At 42.3% G+C, this 16121-nt stretch overlaps 1 protein-coding gene and 1 non-coding gene across 2 annotated transcripts; both read left to right on the top strand.

Annotated features, from left to right (window-relative positions):
* Positions 1-139: 139 nt before the first annotated feature.
* On the top strand, positions 140-6172 carry LOC142965440 (polyadenylate-binding protein 1A-like). Its single transcript, XM_076106369.1, has 14 exons — positions 140-910; positions 1560-1753; positions 2237-2352; positions 2612-2751; positions 2893-2987; positions 3066-3203; positions 3574-3669; positions 3788-4154; positions 4270-4380; positions 4499-4641; positions 4744-4828; positions 5105-5235; positions 5439-5538; positions 5782-6172. Exons 1-13 carry the CDS (start codon positions 718-720, stop codon positions 5529-5531), a joined length of 1902 nt encoding a protein of 633 aa, XP_075962484.1. The 5' UTR covers positions 140-717; the 3' UTR covers positions 5532-5538; positions 5782-6172.
* On the top strand, positions 3325-3461 carry LOC142965538 (small nucleolar RNA SNORA5). Its single transcript, XR_012957690.1, has one exon. It is a non-coding gene; the product is annotated as a small nucleolar RNA SNORA5 (small nucleolar RNA).
* Positions 6173-16121: the final 9949 nt, after the last annotated feature.

Raw genomic sequence — 16121 nt, 5'->3', positions numbered from 1 at the left:
CGTTTTTTACATGATTTCATCATCATGCGTACAGTTGTGGTCAACGCCCCTTTTGTCGACTTTTTTTTTCCAACTACACCGAAGGATGATTGGTCCATTTGGGTGACGCGCCCACTAGTATATAAACGTCAACTTCCCGGTGCTCACCCACCTTCAATCCCGGCTGTTGGTGCTGTGTGAGTGCGTGTGTGCTCCTGAGCCCGCTCACACATTCTATAAAAAAAAAAAATACAAAAAAAACCTCAAAACATAAAAAAAACAAAAAATCCCTCTTTTTTTTTTCCTTCTTCTTCTTTTTGTAACAACGGTGAAGCTGGAGTAACGTTAGACATTCGCGGACTGGACGGTAACGTATAAGAACGGGCTGCCTAACAAATCCAACGGCATTTTATTTTTTCAGTCGACGTGTTACTGGTTCAGAACCGAAACTAAGTAACGTTAATTTGCTTTTATCATTGTGTGTCACATTTAAATGACAGTTTTAACCCCATTAGAAGTCGACATTTTGTCATTTTAACATATTTATCTCCTACATTTTTTACTCAAAACCCTTCAACTGACAAGCCAACGGTTGTTAACGTTAACCATCAGCATTCTGCCCCCGAACTGACGTGACGCTCGTGACCGTGAGATAACCATTCGTACTGTAGCCGGAAAAACTTTTTTTTCCCGTCAAGAAAATCCGGCTTCGCCCGAGGTGCTTTACTAGCCTCGATAATGAATCCCAGTGCTCCCAGTTACCCCATGGCTTCCCTGTACGTCGGGGATCTGCATCAAGATGTGACCGAGGCCATGCTGTACGAGAAATTCAGCCCAGCCGGAGCTATCCTATCGATCCGGGTCTGTAGGGACATGATTACCCGGCGTTCCCTCGGATACGCTTATGTCAACTTCCAACAGCCAGCGGACGGTAGGTACTTTATTAAATGTCTGTTTTTTATAATGACAGTATGTGACAAGTGAAAGCTAGCCCCCTTTTTTTTTTTTTACTACACGTGACTGCGGCCGACATGTTGTCGGTAGGTTCTCCTCAGTTGAACCTCCCCAGCAGTGGCGTAGCAGCAAAGCACCACGTCCGCCCTGCCCACCCTAGTAATGTAGCAGTGTACCGCTATCTATCGGCCAGCTGAATGCTCAATGCCTCTTTATCTCCGCTCTGTCGGGACAACACCCCAACTGTTCTCCCTAAACAGCTGAAACAACACATTTTGATTGAATCTCCCTAGAATGATCTGAACATCCATCTTTATTTGTAGATTAAAAATAAATAGTATACCTGTTTTATAAAAATATTAGAATATGTCAGCCCTGCATACTGTATAGAAGCCAAATATCTACATTTTCTGCATTCCCATGATGAGAGCACGGGTCTGCATTTGCCTTTTTGATTTTCTTGGATGCAAAAATGTTTCACCGCCACAACATCATCATGGTGGTAAAGCTGTACCCTAACGCTAACAGTTTTATTCAGTTTCCCTACAAACCGTAAGCACTAGAACCACCGTCAAGACTGTTCGTCATAAATAATCTAAACCCTGCTCCCGTGTTTCTTCCCTCAGCCGAGCGTGCACTGGACACCATGAACTTTGATGTGATCAAGGGGCGGCCTGTGCGCATCATGTGGTCGCAGCGGGATCCATCACTGAGAAAGAGCGGCGTGGGAAACATCTTCATTAAGAATCTCGACAAGTCCATCGACAACAAGGCTCTGTACGACACCTTCTCTGCGTTTGGAAACATCCTGTCATGCAAGGTAAAAAGACTAGTTTCCCCACTCAGGCTCCATCCACACTAATACGTTTCCTTTCAAAGCCAGGGTTTTATGAAAGATATGCGTTTCAAAACAGAAACCTAGTAGTGTGGATCTAGCCCCAGTTTCTTGTATCTAACCTGAATCGGGGATGGTCCACCGTTGTGGTACAGCATTGTGAGTGCAGCCATCATTTGCATGTGTGAGCTTCGTAAATGTCCGATGGTGATTTATACTAGAGACATTACATCGTGTGAAATTGTCCCCCAACAGTTTGTCTTTGTTATTACATTCAGTAGACATAATAGATGGCAATGGGAGAAAGGGTTTTAACAATCACACAGTTTTAAAGTAATTCTGGACTCGTTTCCCAACACAAGGACACAAAAGAAAGTCAGTTTCAGAGAGGAGACGAATAAGACAGTTTCAGGTTCAATGTACTGCATTGTGTGTGGCTTTAAAGCAGCATGTGTTTCTTCCTCTAAGGTGGTTTGTGACGAGAATGGCTCTAAAGGCTACGGCTTTGTGCATTTTGAGACTCAGGAGGCAGCCGAACGAGCCATTGAGAAAATGAATGGCATGCTGCTCAATGACCGCAAAGTGTAAGTGAATGTTTTTAATATGTTTCAAACTAATACGTGAAGCGGAGAAATACTTTTTGTTCAATTAACACTGCACATGTTCTGATTCGAAGATTGCACAATGATGCTTGAGCACATAATGTGTGATAAGTGTGTAATAATGAGCTTGATGAACACACAGTCTGCTTTTCACTTGTGATGAGCAGAACATTTTATCATTCCTATAATTTACATAGTTAATGTCTAATTAATAATTAGCTTAATGTCCATTTCAATGCAGATTCGTGGGTCGCTTCAAATCTCGCAAAGAACGCGAGGCGGAGCTGGGTGCCCGAGCCAAAGAGTTCACAAATGTCTACGTCAAAAACTTCGGTGAAGACATAGATGAAGAGAAGCTGAGGGACGTCTTCAGTAAATATGGTCAGTCCGGGTGTCCAATCTCCAAACAGCTCTATGAAATGACTTAAGTCTGCTCCTGTGCATAGAGACGCAATGGTTTGATCATCTGCATTAAAACATGATTGGGTAAAATATAGTTCCTAAATGCATGTCTCTGTTTAGGAAACGCGATGAGTATCCGCGTCATGTCGGATGACGGCGGAAAGTCTCGAGGCTTCGGGTTCGTCAGCTTTGAAAGGCACGAGGACGCCCAGAAGGTAAGAGTTTGTCCCGACCGCCTGGAGACGTCCACCACTACGGCCTCTGAGTTGACTTTGTTTTCCCGTTTGCTTCAGGCAGTGGATGAGCTGAACGGGAAGGAGTTCAACGGCAAGCTCATCTACGTTGGCCGCGCCCAGAAGAAGGTGGAGCGACAGACTGAGCTCAAGCGCAAATTTGAGCAAATGAAACAAGACCGCATGACTCGCTACCAGGTCCGCTTCCTCTTGTCAGATTCAACGTAACTTCTTGCGCCCAAAGTGAAGCGTCATAGTTTGATAGTTGCTTCTAATCGATCCCTTTGGTGATACCGTCCGGTCAAGCAGGTTGACCGGCTGCAGCTTTGTCAAATTCAGTGCTCCCTCCTCAATAGGTTGCACTGGCCAAAATGGCTGCAACAGTGACTCTGTAGTTCATGGGCCCCACCTTTCTTCACCGTGATCTCTGGGGATAAATATGTATTACAGACAAATGCATTAAATACATAGTAAAGGGACTTTTTTCAGTCCTTTGGCATTGAATTATTTTTACCCAATATGTAATGTTTTCAAAGAAAAGTTAAGATTAGTTTTGTCTTATTTTCAGGGTGTCAACTTGTACGTGAAGAACCTTGATGACGGGATTGACGATGAACGTCTGCGAAAGGAGTTCACACCATTCGGCACCATAACCAGCGCCAAGGTAGGACATCAGCTGTTTTCTTTGCTTTCTGTAATTTCATAGATGACTTATAGGAACCGCTCTCATTTACCGGTGCCCAACTTCATTCATCAGTGACATTTGACTCTCTCGCTCTCAGGTCATGATGGAGGGGGGGCGCAGCAAAGGTTTCGGCTTTGTCTGCTTCTCGTCCCCGGAGGAGGCCACGAAAGCGGTGACGGAAATGAACGGCCGCATCGTAGCGACCAAGCCGCTGTACGTGGCCCTGGCCCAGCGGAAGGAGGAGCGCCAGGCCCACCTGACCAACCAGTACATGCAGCGCATGGCTAGCGTGCGTGCGGTGCCCAACCCGGTCATCAATCCCTACCAGCCGGCCCCGCCCTCTGGCTACTTCATGGCAGCCATACCTCAGACCCAGAACCGCGCCGCTTACTACCAAGCTGCTGGGCAGATGGCCCAGCTCCGCCCGAGCCCACGCTGGGCCACCCAAGTTGTCAGGCCACAACGTGAGTATCTAGCCTTTCTTAAGCTGTCCTTCAATCATTGTTTTGTCATTTTAAAGCACTGAAACAAAAAGTAGTCGTTTGTACACAAAGCCACTATGTTGTTGTGTGTTCATAGACTTCCAGAACATGCCGGGTGCTATGCGTCCCTCAGCACCGCGCCCTCAGACCTTCGGCGCCATGCGGCCGACCTCCCAGGTGCCCCGCATGATGTCCGCCCAGCGTGTTGGTCAGTCACCTATACTCGAGCCATAGTTTGTCCAACTGCGCATCAAATACAGTTCGACTGTATGTCTGGCTGCTTATTTCTTTGCGTTTATGTTTCTGTCCCCCTGTTCTTGCCACAGCTCAGACCATGGGCCCCCGACCAGCCGTCGCAGCTGCAGCAGCAGGCGTTCCTGTGCGCGGAGTCCCTCAGTACAAATATTCCGCGGGAGTCCGCAATCTCCAGCAGCACATACCTGCTCAGCCACAAGTCCCCATGCAGCAGGTACAAATCTCTTTGTTAGGCCAACTGCTGCGGCTAACCTGTTCTGCCCTCCATGTGGAGAAAACGTCTGACTTATAATTTCCTGCGTCCCTTTCCCCACAGCCTGCTGTCCATGTTCAGGGACAGGAGCCTCTGACAGCCTCCATGCTGGCAGCTGCTCCACCACAGGAACAGAAGCAGATGCTGGGTAAGCTTCAGCAACAGCTCTTCATGACCACATACCTCATTAGAGTGACGTAGCACTCATCCCCACCTTTCACTGCACCCAGTATGTGCAATATCATTTCAACTTGAGACTTTTACTCCACCTCTATCTCCAGCTGAGGAAACCACACCCCCACTTGACCTTCTCTGCTGTATATTGTATAACGCATGTATTAACATGGTATTGTCTCAGTAACCGTCCCTCGGTGAGTGATGATTACATTCTGTATTAAATCCTCTGTGTCCGTCACTCCTCTAGGTGAACGTCTTTTCCCACTGATCCAGAACATGCACCCAAGCCTGACTGGGAAGATCACTGGCATGTTGCTGGAAATTGACAACTCTGAGCTTCTCCACATGCTGGAGTCCCCAGAGTCTCTCCGCTCAAAGGTAAGAACTTAAGTTCAGAGACTACTTTCTGTTCTTAATAGAAATGTCCCAGGAAACATTTACACCAAAGGATGTGAGTTTAAGTGCAAGTATGCTACTGAGCTTGATGTGCAGGAAAGGTGGATCTTGTGGCAGCAGAGCACTTTAAAGATCCCACCACAATGTTGCGGCGTTACCAACATTCAACAACTCAATCTTTGCAGGTGGACGAGGCAGTGGCTGTGCTTCAAGCCCACCAGGCAAAGGAGGCCGTCCAGAAGACTGTGACGAATTCAGCTGGTGTCCCGAGTGTCTGAACCCAAGGTATGACTCGTTTCCCAGAGCTGCTTTAACAAGGAAAGGACGGTGTTGACAGGAGATTATGGCTTCACGTGACACTGCCACACATATCGTACTAGTTGTGTATTTAATGATGCTAAATTAGAGATTACCTCTAGACATGACGACTGCTGATGCGGGCGATAGCAACTATGGTGTTATAAGCGAAGCACATAAACATGTACAGTAGTAATTAGTATCACAGATTGTCTTTTTGTGTTTTCACAGGAGTGGGGAACCTTGATACTAGCTTCACCGATGGATCTTAACAGTGAAAAAATATTAAAATGCATAAAACAAAGTAAAAAGAAGTCAAATGATATATTAAAAAAAATAACTATGGAAACAAGTCTCCAGCCAGGCCTCTAATCAACAGAAACACCAGGCCTTGTTGGCTGAGTTAAAAAGAGAAAATACACAAAAAAGAGAAACTTAAAATAAAAAATGACCAGTTCATGAGAGGTTTTAGACAAGAATTCCGTGATAAAATAAGATTGAAAGCATTAATTTTCTGCCATTGTTTTCCCTTTTTGAAATGTTTGAATGTTTGGCTGTAGAAGCCTGTTTATTGTGAAATTTCCCTTCACCTTTGCTTGCTTGAATAAAACTTATAAAGGAATCTGTATGTGTCTGTTGGCTGTTTGTGAAATTACAAATAGTGGCAATAAGCCTGTTCCTATGACTGATAGTAACATGATCGTGGTAAGAGTCTCCAAATGTGTTGGTCAAATCAAACCCATTCAGAACTGCAATGATAAAGTGGCCAACAAAAGAACACTCATCATACACAAATGAAATGTACACAGTGAAGTTGTTTCAAGTTTTAATAGTGCTTTGGGACAGAGATGATATTGTCAGCAATCACATATAACGCATCTTAGGCTGCACTTTCAGGCCAGCTGTTAGATGCAAGAGGGTGGTGTGGGGGCACATTTGCATCTTTTGGAAGGACAGTTTGTTTAGCTTCCAAGGGCCATGGTCTGCTCTTTCAGCTTCTGGAAGATGGCCTCCATCTGCTGCTGGAAGCTATCGATCTGGGGCTTGAGCTGTTCCTGTATGTTGGCGGTCAGGGGCCTGATATGCTCCTCGACGTTGGCGGCAACGGTCTTCAGCTGCTCCTGAATCTGAGCAACTAAAGGCTGAATCTGGGTCCTGTGGGGTAGAACATGGTTAACCATCATATATGAAAATCCAGAGCGGTCTCTGTTGCTAGCATGTGTCCTGGGCTACTGAAGAACAGTTCAAATCTTTATTTTTATTATTATTATTTTTTTTTTATCGCTAAGTCAGTGAAATTGGGTTCCCCAAATGATGAAATAAGTGTATTGGTATTTTTTTTTTTTTTTTTGTTTAAATTTTATTGTGGTAAAGTAAGCCGTAGATGATTATTGACAACCATTTAACAGCAGTGGAAGAAGTATTCAAGTAATTTACCGAAGTTATTATCTTGAATGTTACCCTAAACCTTGACTATATGTGGTGAGACGGAGGTGTCCCGGGTTCGCTGTACTCACTGAGCCTGGTTTGCCAGGTCCTGGTTGCTGATTAGCTCAGACATGTCCTGTATCATCTTGGTCTTCATATCCTCAAAGTACTGACCGAACCTTTCAAGATCGCTAGCATCTTGTGCAAAGCTTCCTGTAGGTTTCCAAAGATAAAAAAAGTCAATAATTAAGTATGTTTTTCACAACTACGATAAACAAAATACTTGCACTCTTTTCATTTGTAGAAGATGAAGTAAATATGAAGGTCCTACCTTGTGCCAGAGCAAGCAGAACAATGGTGGCAATGAGGGAGAATTTCATGGCTGCTGAGTGGAGGAGACCTACAAAAGCAAACATTTATGCATGATGATGATATAACCTGATAATACGCTGCATGTTCCTCTGTCATTTTTGCTCTGTTGCAATATAATCATACCTGTGCTGACTAAAAAAGCACCATCTTTTTTCACACCATTTTGCTTGGAGTTAACCTTCCTGACAATGTTCCTTTTGAAATCCAAAAATGGGCCATTAAGATGTTTCATGAAGTTGTTTTTCAGAAATTGAGTAGAAAGCTCTCTTGTTGTTCGATCAGATGACTCACTGATAAAAGTTCTTACTTTTTCTAGGAATGCCAGCCTGGCTTTCTCGCGATGAGGTAATAAAATAAATATTTGTAGTCACCGTGTGTTTGTCCAAACCCCCACGCATTAACTTGTAAACTTTATCTGGCTTATCAGAGACATCGCGTCAATAACTGCAGTAAAAAGCTGGAGAGGGAACCTTGACTTTGGAATAATTTATCACAGTTATGTGTTCCCAGCTCACAAAATGAGCATCTATATTTCATTGCTCTGAATCAAGAGCAGAAAACTTCTCTACAACTGTTTAATGAATTTAGAATAAGATATTTTGTAGAAGAGAAAGCTTATTTTCATGAAATAAGAATTCCAAAATGTTATTTCCATGGCTGGTTGTGAACATGAGTTATACTCTCAAACACAGAAACCAGAGAAGTTAGTCTCAAACTTGCCATCAAGTATTAAATCTGCAGCTGCTCTGTAGACAGTGAATGGGAGACGCAAATGAGCTTTATTCTATTGTAGTGTTCTTAATTGTGAAACAGAAATGTACCATATACTCAAAACATTCTCCTGGGTGCTCTCAGTGTCATATGTAACATCTTTCATTGTCTATGGAGCACATCACACTCTATATTTGATATAATAAATGTCAAGTCTAATGTGTCTTAATAGACACATCTGAGTTTTAGTGCTGTAAATTTGGATGAGGGCATATTTTCTCCTCTTTGGAATTAAAAATATATTTTATGATTTACTGATAACATATAAAGAGCTAGGCACTTCCATTGGTTTAGTGTTAATCAGACTATACTGTCACTATGCGGCTTTAAATACAGTGAACACCTCAGTGCATATATTCATTGGGTCATTTATTAACTCTTTTATACTTTCATTAAGATTGAGGAAAATACATTTAAAAAACAAATTGGAGTGACATCATTTTTATATCCTTTTTAGACCATAGACTTTAAATCTGAATATATACAAATATACAGATGTGTATCGCTGCTTTGTGTGTTAAGAATCTCTGTTGCAGATGATGAAACAAAATTAAGAAAAATAATTTAGTGTTCACAAACTATGTATAAGGGCAATCTATTAATATGATTTTAAAAAATAGACTGAAAAGGATTGTGCCAGAACTTAACATGAAAGTACAACATTGAAAACATAAAGATGTTAAACATGATTGAGAAACATCTTCAGGAGCAAAACCCTCCCTTTGCCATTATACAACATCAGTTCCCTCATTAAATCTTTAAAGGAGTGCATTTTACCCTCAAAAGTTGCCTTTCAGTCTTTTAGTTAAGTAACAATTAGTCTTACATTCCAGGAGAGTTATTGGAATTGTCTCATTGTTTCAGATGCAGTTTCAGCCCATAACAAAACACATCTAGACTCACCGGTACTGCAGGAGAAGTTGGAACAGATGGTGATTTCCTGTGGGACTCTCATACTTTTTATTGTCCTGCATGATGATGCAGCCGTGACGTGATGTGAATCTGATTGGACAAGAAAAGACGACAAAACATTATTGGATGTTTGTGCCGATAACGGAATCACAGCACTGACTCTTGCAAACTCTGTTTGCCACCAGGGCAAACTAAACCAAAGTCCAACAGTCCCTCTGCTGACATTCCAACATGAGTGTACATCTTATCATATTGATTAAATAAACGGCTTAATCACGTCAACAGCATCAGCCAGGCCAGAACGTTTGATAATGACACATGAGCTTCAACAGATATAACAAAGAAGATAACTGACAGAATGTCTTGTTTTATTATTGTTCTACTTTGCATTTCATTGTACTATTGTGGCTGTAAAATATTTTAATATTATTTCAGAGAGTGCTTTTATATTAAGCACTTTGTAACTTGTTTCGAGTGCCCTATAAATAAAGTTTATTATGATTATGATGAATGTTCTGATTATGATCTGTTTGATTGATTGATTTTATTTGATTGATTCAGTTACCTGTTTTGTTGTAAAGTTGAGTTGTATAGAAGTCTGTCTAGATGTCGCAAACTAGGCTACAAATGCAGTGGTCCATGTTGTGTCGCTGCCCTAATGAAAATAGACATTAAATAATAATAATAATAATAATATTTGTATTATTTATTATTATAACGCTTTAAAAGGTACTCAAGGGCACTTTACGTGGTAAATAAAGATATACAAATGTGAGTGTGGTCATAAAATGTATGTTTTATTTTATAGGAATCTATGATCACTATCTGGGGATCATTTTAAGGCATTAACAGCATTAAAACAACAACCTAAAAAACACAGGAAAGCATTCTTCATATATATATATATATATATATATATATATATACATCGTGGCCAGAAACACACTGACAAAGGAGATCAGGGCAGGAAAGAGGAGCTACACTGACAAGTTGGAAAACAAGTTTTCAGCCAACAAACCTGCGTCAGTGTGGAGAGGCCTGCAGGACCTCCCCAACTACAGGAGACCATCCCCCCACAGTGTGGAGAATCACCAACTGGCTGACGACCTGCATGTGTTCTACTGCAGGTTTGATAAGCCCACTTTCACACCCCCCAACCGCTCTGACATCAAACAACCACCCACACCCCCTACGACCTCCTCACCTCTCCCAACCGACCCCCCACCAGCACTGACGATCTGCGAAGAGAATGTGAGTCTGCTCTTTCACAGACAGAAGATCAGGAAGGCACCATGGCCCAGACGGTGTGTCAGCCTCCTGAGTCTGTGCTGACCAGCTGGCCCCTATCTTCACGCAGATCTTCAACCAATCACTGGAGCTGTGTGAAGTCCCCTCCTGCTTCAATCAGAATCAGAATCAGAACCGTTTATTGCCACGGTGCACATACAAGGAATTTGTCATGGTGGGTGGTGCATAACATTTAGCAATAAACAATAAAATTAAACAATAACATTAAACAATCAACAACAACCAACACAGTGCAAGAAATAGAAACATATTAAAATGTACAATAGAATATAAAATAAAGTGCACAACAAACTGTAAACAAGTGAAATGTAAGTGAAATGTTAAAAGTGTCGAGTGTGTTTAAATAAAGAAACATAGGGATGTGCAGGGGAGTGACCAGTAGGAAATTGTCCTGGGGATGACAGAGTCAGTGGGGGTCCCGGGCTTTGTTAATGAGCCGGACTGCGGTTGGGAAGAAACTGTTCGTGTGGCGTGAGGTCTTGGTCCTGATGGACCGCAGCCTCCTGCCAGATGGATGGGGCACGAACAGTTTGTATCCAGGGTGAGAGGGGTCGGCTACAATCTTTCTTGCTCGCTTCAGGGTCCTTGAAGCGAACAAGTCCTGGAGGGATGGTAGATTGCAGCCAATCACCCTCTCGGCAGAGCGAATGATGCGCCTGCCCATGTCCTTGGCAGTGGCTGAAGCGTACCAGACCGTGATGGAGGACCAGAGGATGGACTCAATGATGGCAGTGTAGAAGTGCACCTTCATTGTCTTTGGCAGGTTGAATTTCTTCAGCTGCCTCAGGAAGTACATCCTCTGCTGAGCCTTTTTGGTGATGGAGCTGATGTTCAGCTCCCACTTGAGGTCCTGGGTTATGGTGGAGCCCAGGAAACGGAAGGACTCCACCGCGTCGACGGGGGAGTCACACACAGTGATAGGGGCATGTGGGGCTACGTTCTTCCTGAAATCCACGACCATCTCCACTGTCTTTCGAGCGCTGAGCTCTAAGTTGTTCAGACCGCACCAGGTCACCAGATGGTCAGTCTGAAGGAGGACTCATCTCCACCAGAGATGAGTCCAATGAGGGTGGTGTCATCCGCAAACTTCAGGAGCTTGATGGACTGGTGACTGGAGGTGCAGCTGTTCATGTACAGGGAGAAGAGCAGAGGGGAAAGAACGCAGCCATGGGGGGAACAGGTGCTGATGGTCCGGGAGGCTGAGACGTGCTTTCCCAGCTTCACGCGCTGTTTCCTGTTAGACAGGAAGTCTGTGATCCACTTGTAGGTGGAGTCGGGCACGTGTAGCTGAGAGAGCTTGTCCTGCAGCAGAGACCGGATGATGGTGTTAAAGGCAGAGCTGAAGTCCACAAACAGGATCCTGGCATAGGAGTCCAGATGCTGGAGGATGAAGTGAAGGGCCATGTTGACTGCGTCATCTACAGACCTGTTGGCGAACTGCAGGGGGTCCAGGAGTGTGTCAGTGAGGGTTTTTAGGTGGGACAGGACCATGCGTTCAAAAGACTTCATGACCACAGAGGTCAGGGCGACGGGCCTGTAGTCATTAAGTCTTGTGATCCTAGTTTTTTTGGGGACGGGGATGATGGTGGAGGCCTTGCAGCAGGCTGGTACGTGGCATGTCTCCAGGGAGGTGTTGAAGATGTCTGTAAACACCGGAGACAGCTGATCAGCACAATGCTTCAGGGTGGAGGGGGAGACAGAGTCTGGGCCAGCTGCTTTGCGGGGGTTCTGTTTTTTAAAAAGCCTGACGTCTCTCTCCAGAATAGAGAGAGTCCTCACTGGGGGGGGGGTGATACAGAAGCATGGGCCCCTGCTGAGCTGGGGGAGGGGGGGGCTGGTGGTCTGGGGCTGGTTGATGGGGCTGTGGGGGATGGAGTCAGGGCTGTCCCATTGTCTTTCAAATCTACAGTAGCACTCATTCAGCTCGTCTGCCAGGCGGAGGTCATTCCTAGAGTGGGGTGTTTTAGGTTTGTAGTTGGTGATCTGAGACATCTCCAGACAGAAGCAGAGTCACTTGCTGAGAGCTGGTGTTACAAACGCTCCACTATTATCCCGGTCCCCAAGAAATCCTCCATCACAGGATCAATTGACTACCGGCCTGTCGCCCTGTCGTTTTATGTTCATATATATATACTTTTGTATATATATTTATATTTGTACATAGTAGATACATGTTTGTACTTACCTCTGTTCTAATTAGTTGTCCTTGTTTTTGTTTATTCGTCTATTTCTTTGTATGTACGTTGAGAGCAACGGAAAAACTGGAGTCAAATTCCTTGTACACCTACTCATACATGGCCAATGAAGCTGATTCTGATTCTTTCTTGTTAGCCATGCTAGCAGCATAGCTCTAGGAATGGCAATGTCAGTCCATGTGTTAGTCCACCAGTTTGGTGCAGACTGACATATCATAACTGTTGAATATGGATTAACTGTGGTGCAGACATTCATGGTTCCCAGAGGATGAATCCTGAAGTCTTTGATGATCTCTTAACTTGTCATCTATAGCACCACCAGCAGGTAGACGTTTGTGGTTTTTAGTGATGTGTCTAAGCAGCTATTAAATGGATTGCCATGGAATTTGATACATACATTAATGCCCCATTCAGGATAAATTCAGAATAATCACTTTTGTTATCTCATGACTCAACATTTGAATTAGTCCATTAAATACATGTAAAACTAAAGACATTCCCATCAGCATCAGCTGTGCTTTGTGTTAATTAGCAGATGTTAGCATAGTAACATGCTAAACTAAGATGGTGAACATGGTTAACATTATACCTGCTAAACATCAGCATGTTAGCATGCTGTTACTAGCATCTAACTCAAGTGTAGACACGGATAGCTGCTATGGCTTTGGACTGTTTTTTACTTACTATATACATCTTGAACTTTAATTATGAGGATTTATGTCTGCGTGTTGAATTAAGAGTTTACTCTCTTGTTTTAGAATAAATACAAAACTTTTATTTTTTACTCAATTTAATGGACCACAGGATTGAAAAATATTCTCTGAAATGAAAAGAGTTTTTAAGAAAACAACAACAATATGGTCTTTAAAAATGTCTCAGTCAGCTGTCCTTTGGGGAGAAGTATGACACTCATACATGTGGCTGTAACCCTTCTACCTTTGGTTTACATCCAACACGGTGTTCCAGTCTATCTTTATGGCTGCTGTAAAGTCATTAACACTCAGCCCCACTCCTCCTCAGTCAGTCATAAACAATTCAAAGCGGGGGTAAATGGGAATACGGAGGAAATATGTGAGAGGTTAACATAAACAACACAAGTTGTTTAATAAAACTTGAGCGAGAATCCTATGACTCTCTTTTCATCCAGTGGGAAAGCCCTGCACTGGAGTTTTAAAAGTCAGACTACAAAAACTTAGATCAAAACCAGATGTGGGAATGTATTCTCTCTGTCCTGAGTCTGTTCACCACTGGCCTGGACTCTCCTGGTGAAAACAGTTTAGGTTGTTTACGTCTCTCAATCCCATCCTCTTAAAATGAAAAAAAAGGAACTGGTATGCAAGGCATGCAAGGATGACATGGACACGGAGCACTACACATAAACGTTGCAGCAAAAAGATGAACATTTTGGTAGAACAAAACGAGAAAACATAAAGCTGAGTATCGTCTGTAGTTTTGCTGTATTATAAGTGTAGCACAAAAAAAAAATATATATATATGATATAATTGGATTGTTATTATTGTTACTGGTAGAAATGGAGTTAGTTGATCTAGGTAATATACTCTATAGAGTGTTTGTCGTTTATTTTGTAACAATGTATCATACTCTTAAACTGATCTAATGATTTTAATCTGTAAAGTAACTACAGCTTTCAGACACCAACCCTATCCCCTAAAAATTACATTTATACAGATGTAGTGCAATATAAGGAGAAGCACAGTGGTAGAAGACATACTCACATCCTTTACTTAAGTACCAATACCTTAATGTAAAAAAGTCGTCAGTACAGGTTAAAGTCCTGTATTCAAACACATTCATAAGTAAAAGTACAGAAGTATTACACACAAAATTGTATTAAAATGACCCTAATGACTGTTATATGTCATGATTATATTGTAACTGATGCATCAATGTGTAAGCAGCACTTCACTGTTGTTGCTGGTGGAGGTGGATCTAGTTTGAACTACTTCATAAACAGTTAACAAGTATTACGTCCAGTGTTTCCCAACCTAGAGGTCAGGGCCTCTTTCAAAGGTTCACAAGATAAATGTGATTGGTCATGAGGCCGGATAGAAGAAAATAAAACAAAGTTGTGCAACACAGCAATTTATTTTTACTTCTTGGAATCTTATGTTTTTTTTGAGAATTATTGGAATGTTTTACTTATTTGGGCTTCAAACTGTTATGTAACTGAAACCAGGTTTAACAGGTTTAAAGGGGAACATGTCTTTTGGGTGACTGCCAACAACTCACAGACATTAACTAGTAACTAGTATCTTTAACTGCCAAGAAAATGTAAAGTAAAAAGTACAATATTTGTGACTCAAGGAGTAGTTTAAAGTATAAAATAAAAAAAGGCAGAAAAAAAATGCATTTAAGCTTACTGTTATGAATACAACATGTTTAGGCTGGCTGCTAGTTATAATTACTGTTATTTGAGCGACAGTGAGAGAAGGAAAACATAACAAGAAGTGGGAAAAAAGTAAATGCAGCGAACACACATAAAACTAAGCACTAGAAACCGACTGGAGAACAACATCAGTGACCAAACGTCACTGAGCTGCATAGCTGAGGTTATTAACTTAACTGATGTAATGAAATGAGAGCACGCCCTCCAGTGAGCCAAACACTCATTACAATTCTGATATGTGACTGTTGTGTGTGTGTGTGTGTGTGTGTGTGTGTGTGTGTGTGTGTGTGTGTGTGTGTGCTCCAGCAAACAATGTAAACAGGCCACAGCTCAAATGTTAGATGTTTGTGGAATTTCCACCGTTCCTCAGTCTACTCGAATTTGTTTAAACCTTGTTTTTGCAGATTCAGCTCTGAAAAAAAAAGATCCTCCTCCACACTCCTCTGGCCTCAAACCAGACCACAGAAAGAATGAAAAATCACACAAGCACCAGAAAGTCATAAAAAACATTTAGGAAACTCAAGAGGATGTCCCATTTCCTCTTCAAGTCTTTAGTGGTCCACTAACTCAAAACTCGACCAAGTTACTTCAAACTTTTATTGTCTGTTTCAAAGAAGGATCATCATTGTTTTCACCCTCTTATCGAATAAATTGAGTTACTCGGCCTCTAAGTTTTAATCACATGCTCCAGGCTGCAGAGCTGAAGCTGTAAACCCTCACTGTAGCTCTGCTCCGTTGGTGCCAGAGAACAGAGAGGCTCAGATTTCTTGGCTTGATATTTCTTTGACTTTCCACTGCTGCATTCAGGTGCGATAGAAAAGATCGTAATTATGACAACGGTATGCAGATAACTTGAACAAGCATACCATAGTGGGGGGAAAAAGCACAAGTCATCAAAATGTGATATTCAGGAGTTTGTTCTTTTAAGGAATTGTTTTAAAGCATTACACAACAGCATCTGTTTTCCTTCTGTGCCACTTGACCATTTAAAGGGGAATTGAGTAAACAATTGCATTGTCAGTTTTTATTAGCATTAAGTAAACTTCAATAGAATTGAAATGCATCTGGTAAAGTTTATAATTTAATCAAATATTGACGTCCTGGTTCTACAAATGAGATTAACAAGCGTCTATCAGAAATCTCTTGTGAGAAGCGGCACACTGTAATATTCTGCTAT

Source organism: Anarhichas minor, unplaced genomic scaffold (genome assembly GCF_050575085.1).
Source record: "Anarhichas minor isolate MPS153535 unplaced genomic scaffold, ASM5057508v1 ptg000033l, whole genome shotgun sequence".
NCBI lineage: Eukaryota > Metazoa > Chordata > Actinopteri > Perciformes > Anarhichadidae > Anarhichas > Anarhichas minor.
This window is presented reverse-complemented; position numbering and strand designations above follow the sequence as displayed.

Excerpts from the sequence above, each read along its gene's own strand:
- LOC142965440 (XM_076106369.1), top strand. The coding sequence starts at position 718 with ATGAATCCCAGTGCTCCCAGTTACCCCATGGCTTCCCTGTACGTCGGG. Across the intron at positions 2,988-3,065 it reads GGCACGAGGACGCCCAGAAG|GCAGTGGATGAGCTGAACGG; the intron begins GTAAGAGTTTGT and ends CGTTTGCTTCAG. Across the intron at positions 5,236-5,438 it reads CAGAGTCTCTCCGCTCAAAG|GTGGACGAGGCAGTGGCTGT; the intron begins GTAAGAACTTAA and ends CAATCTTTGCAG.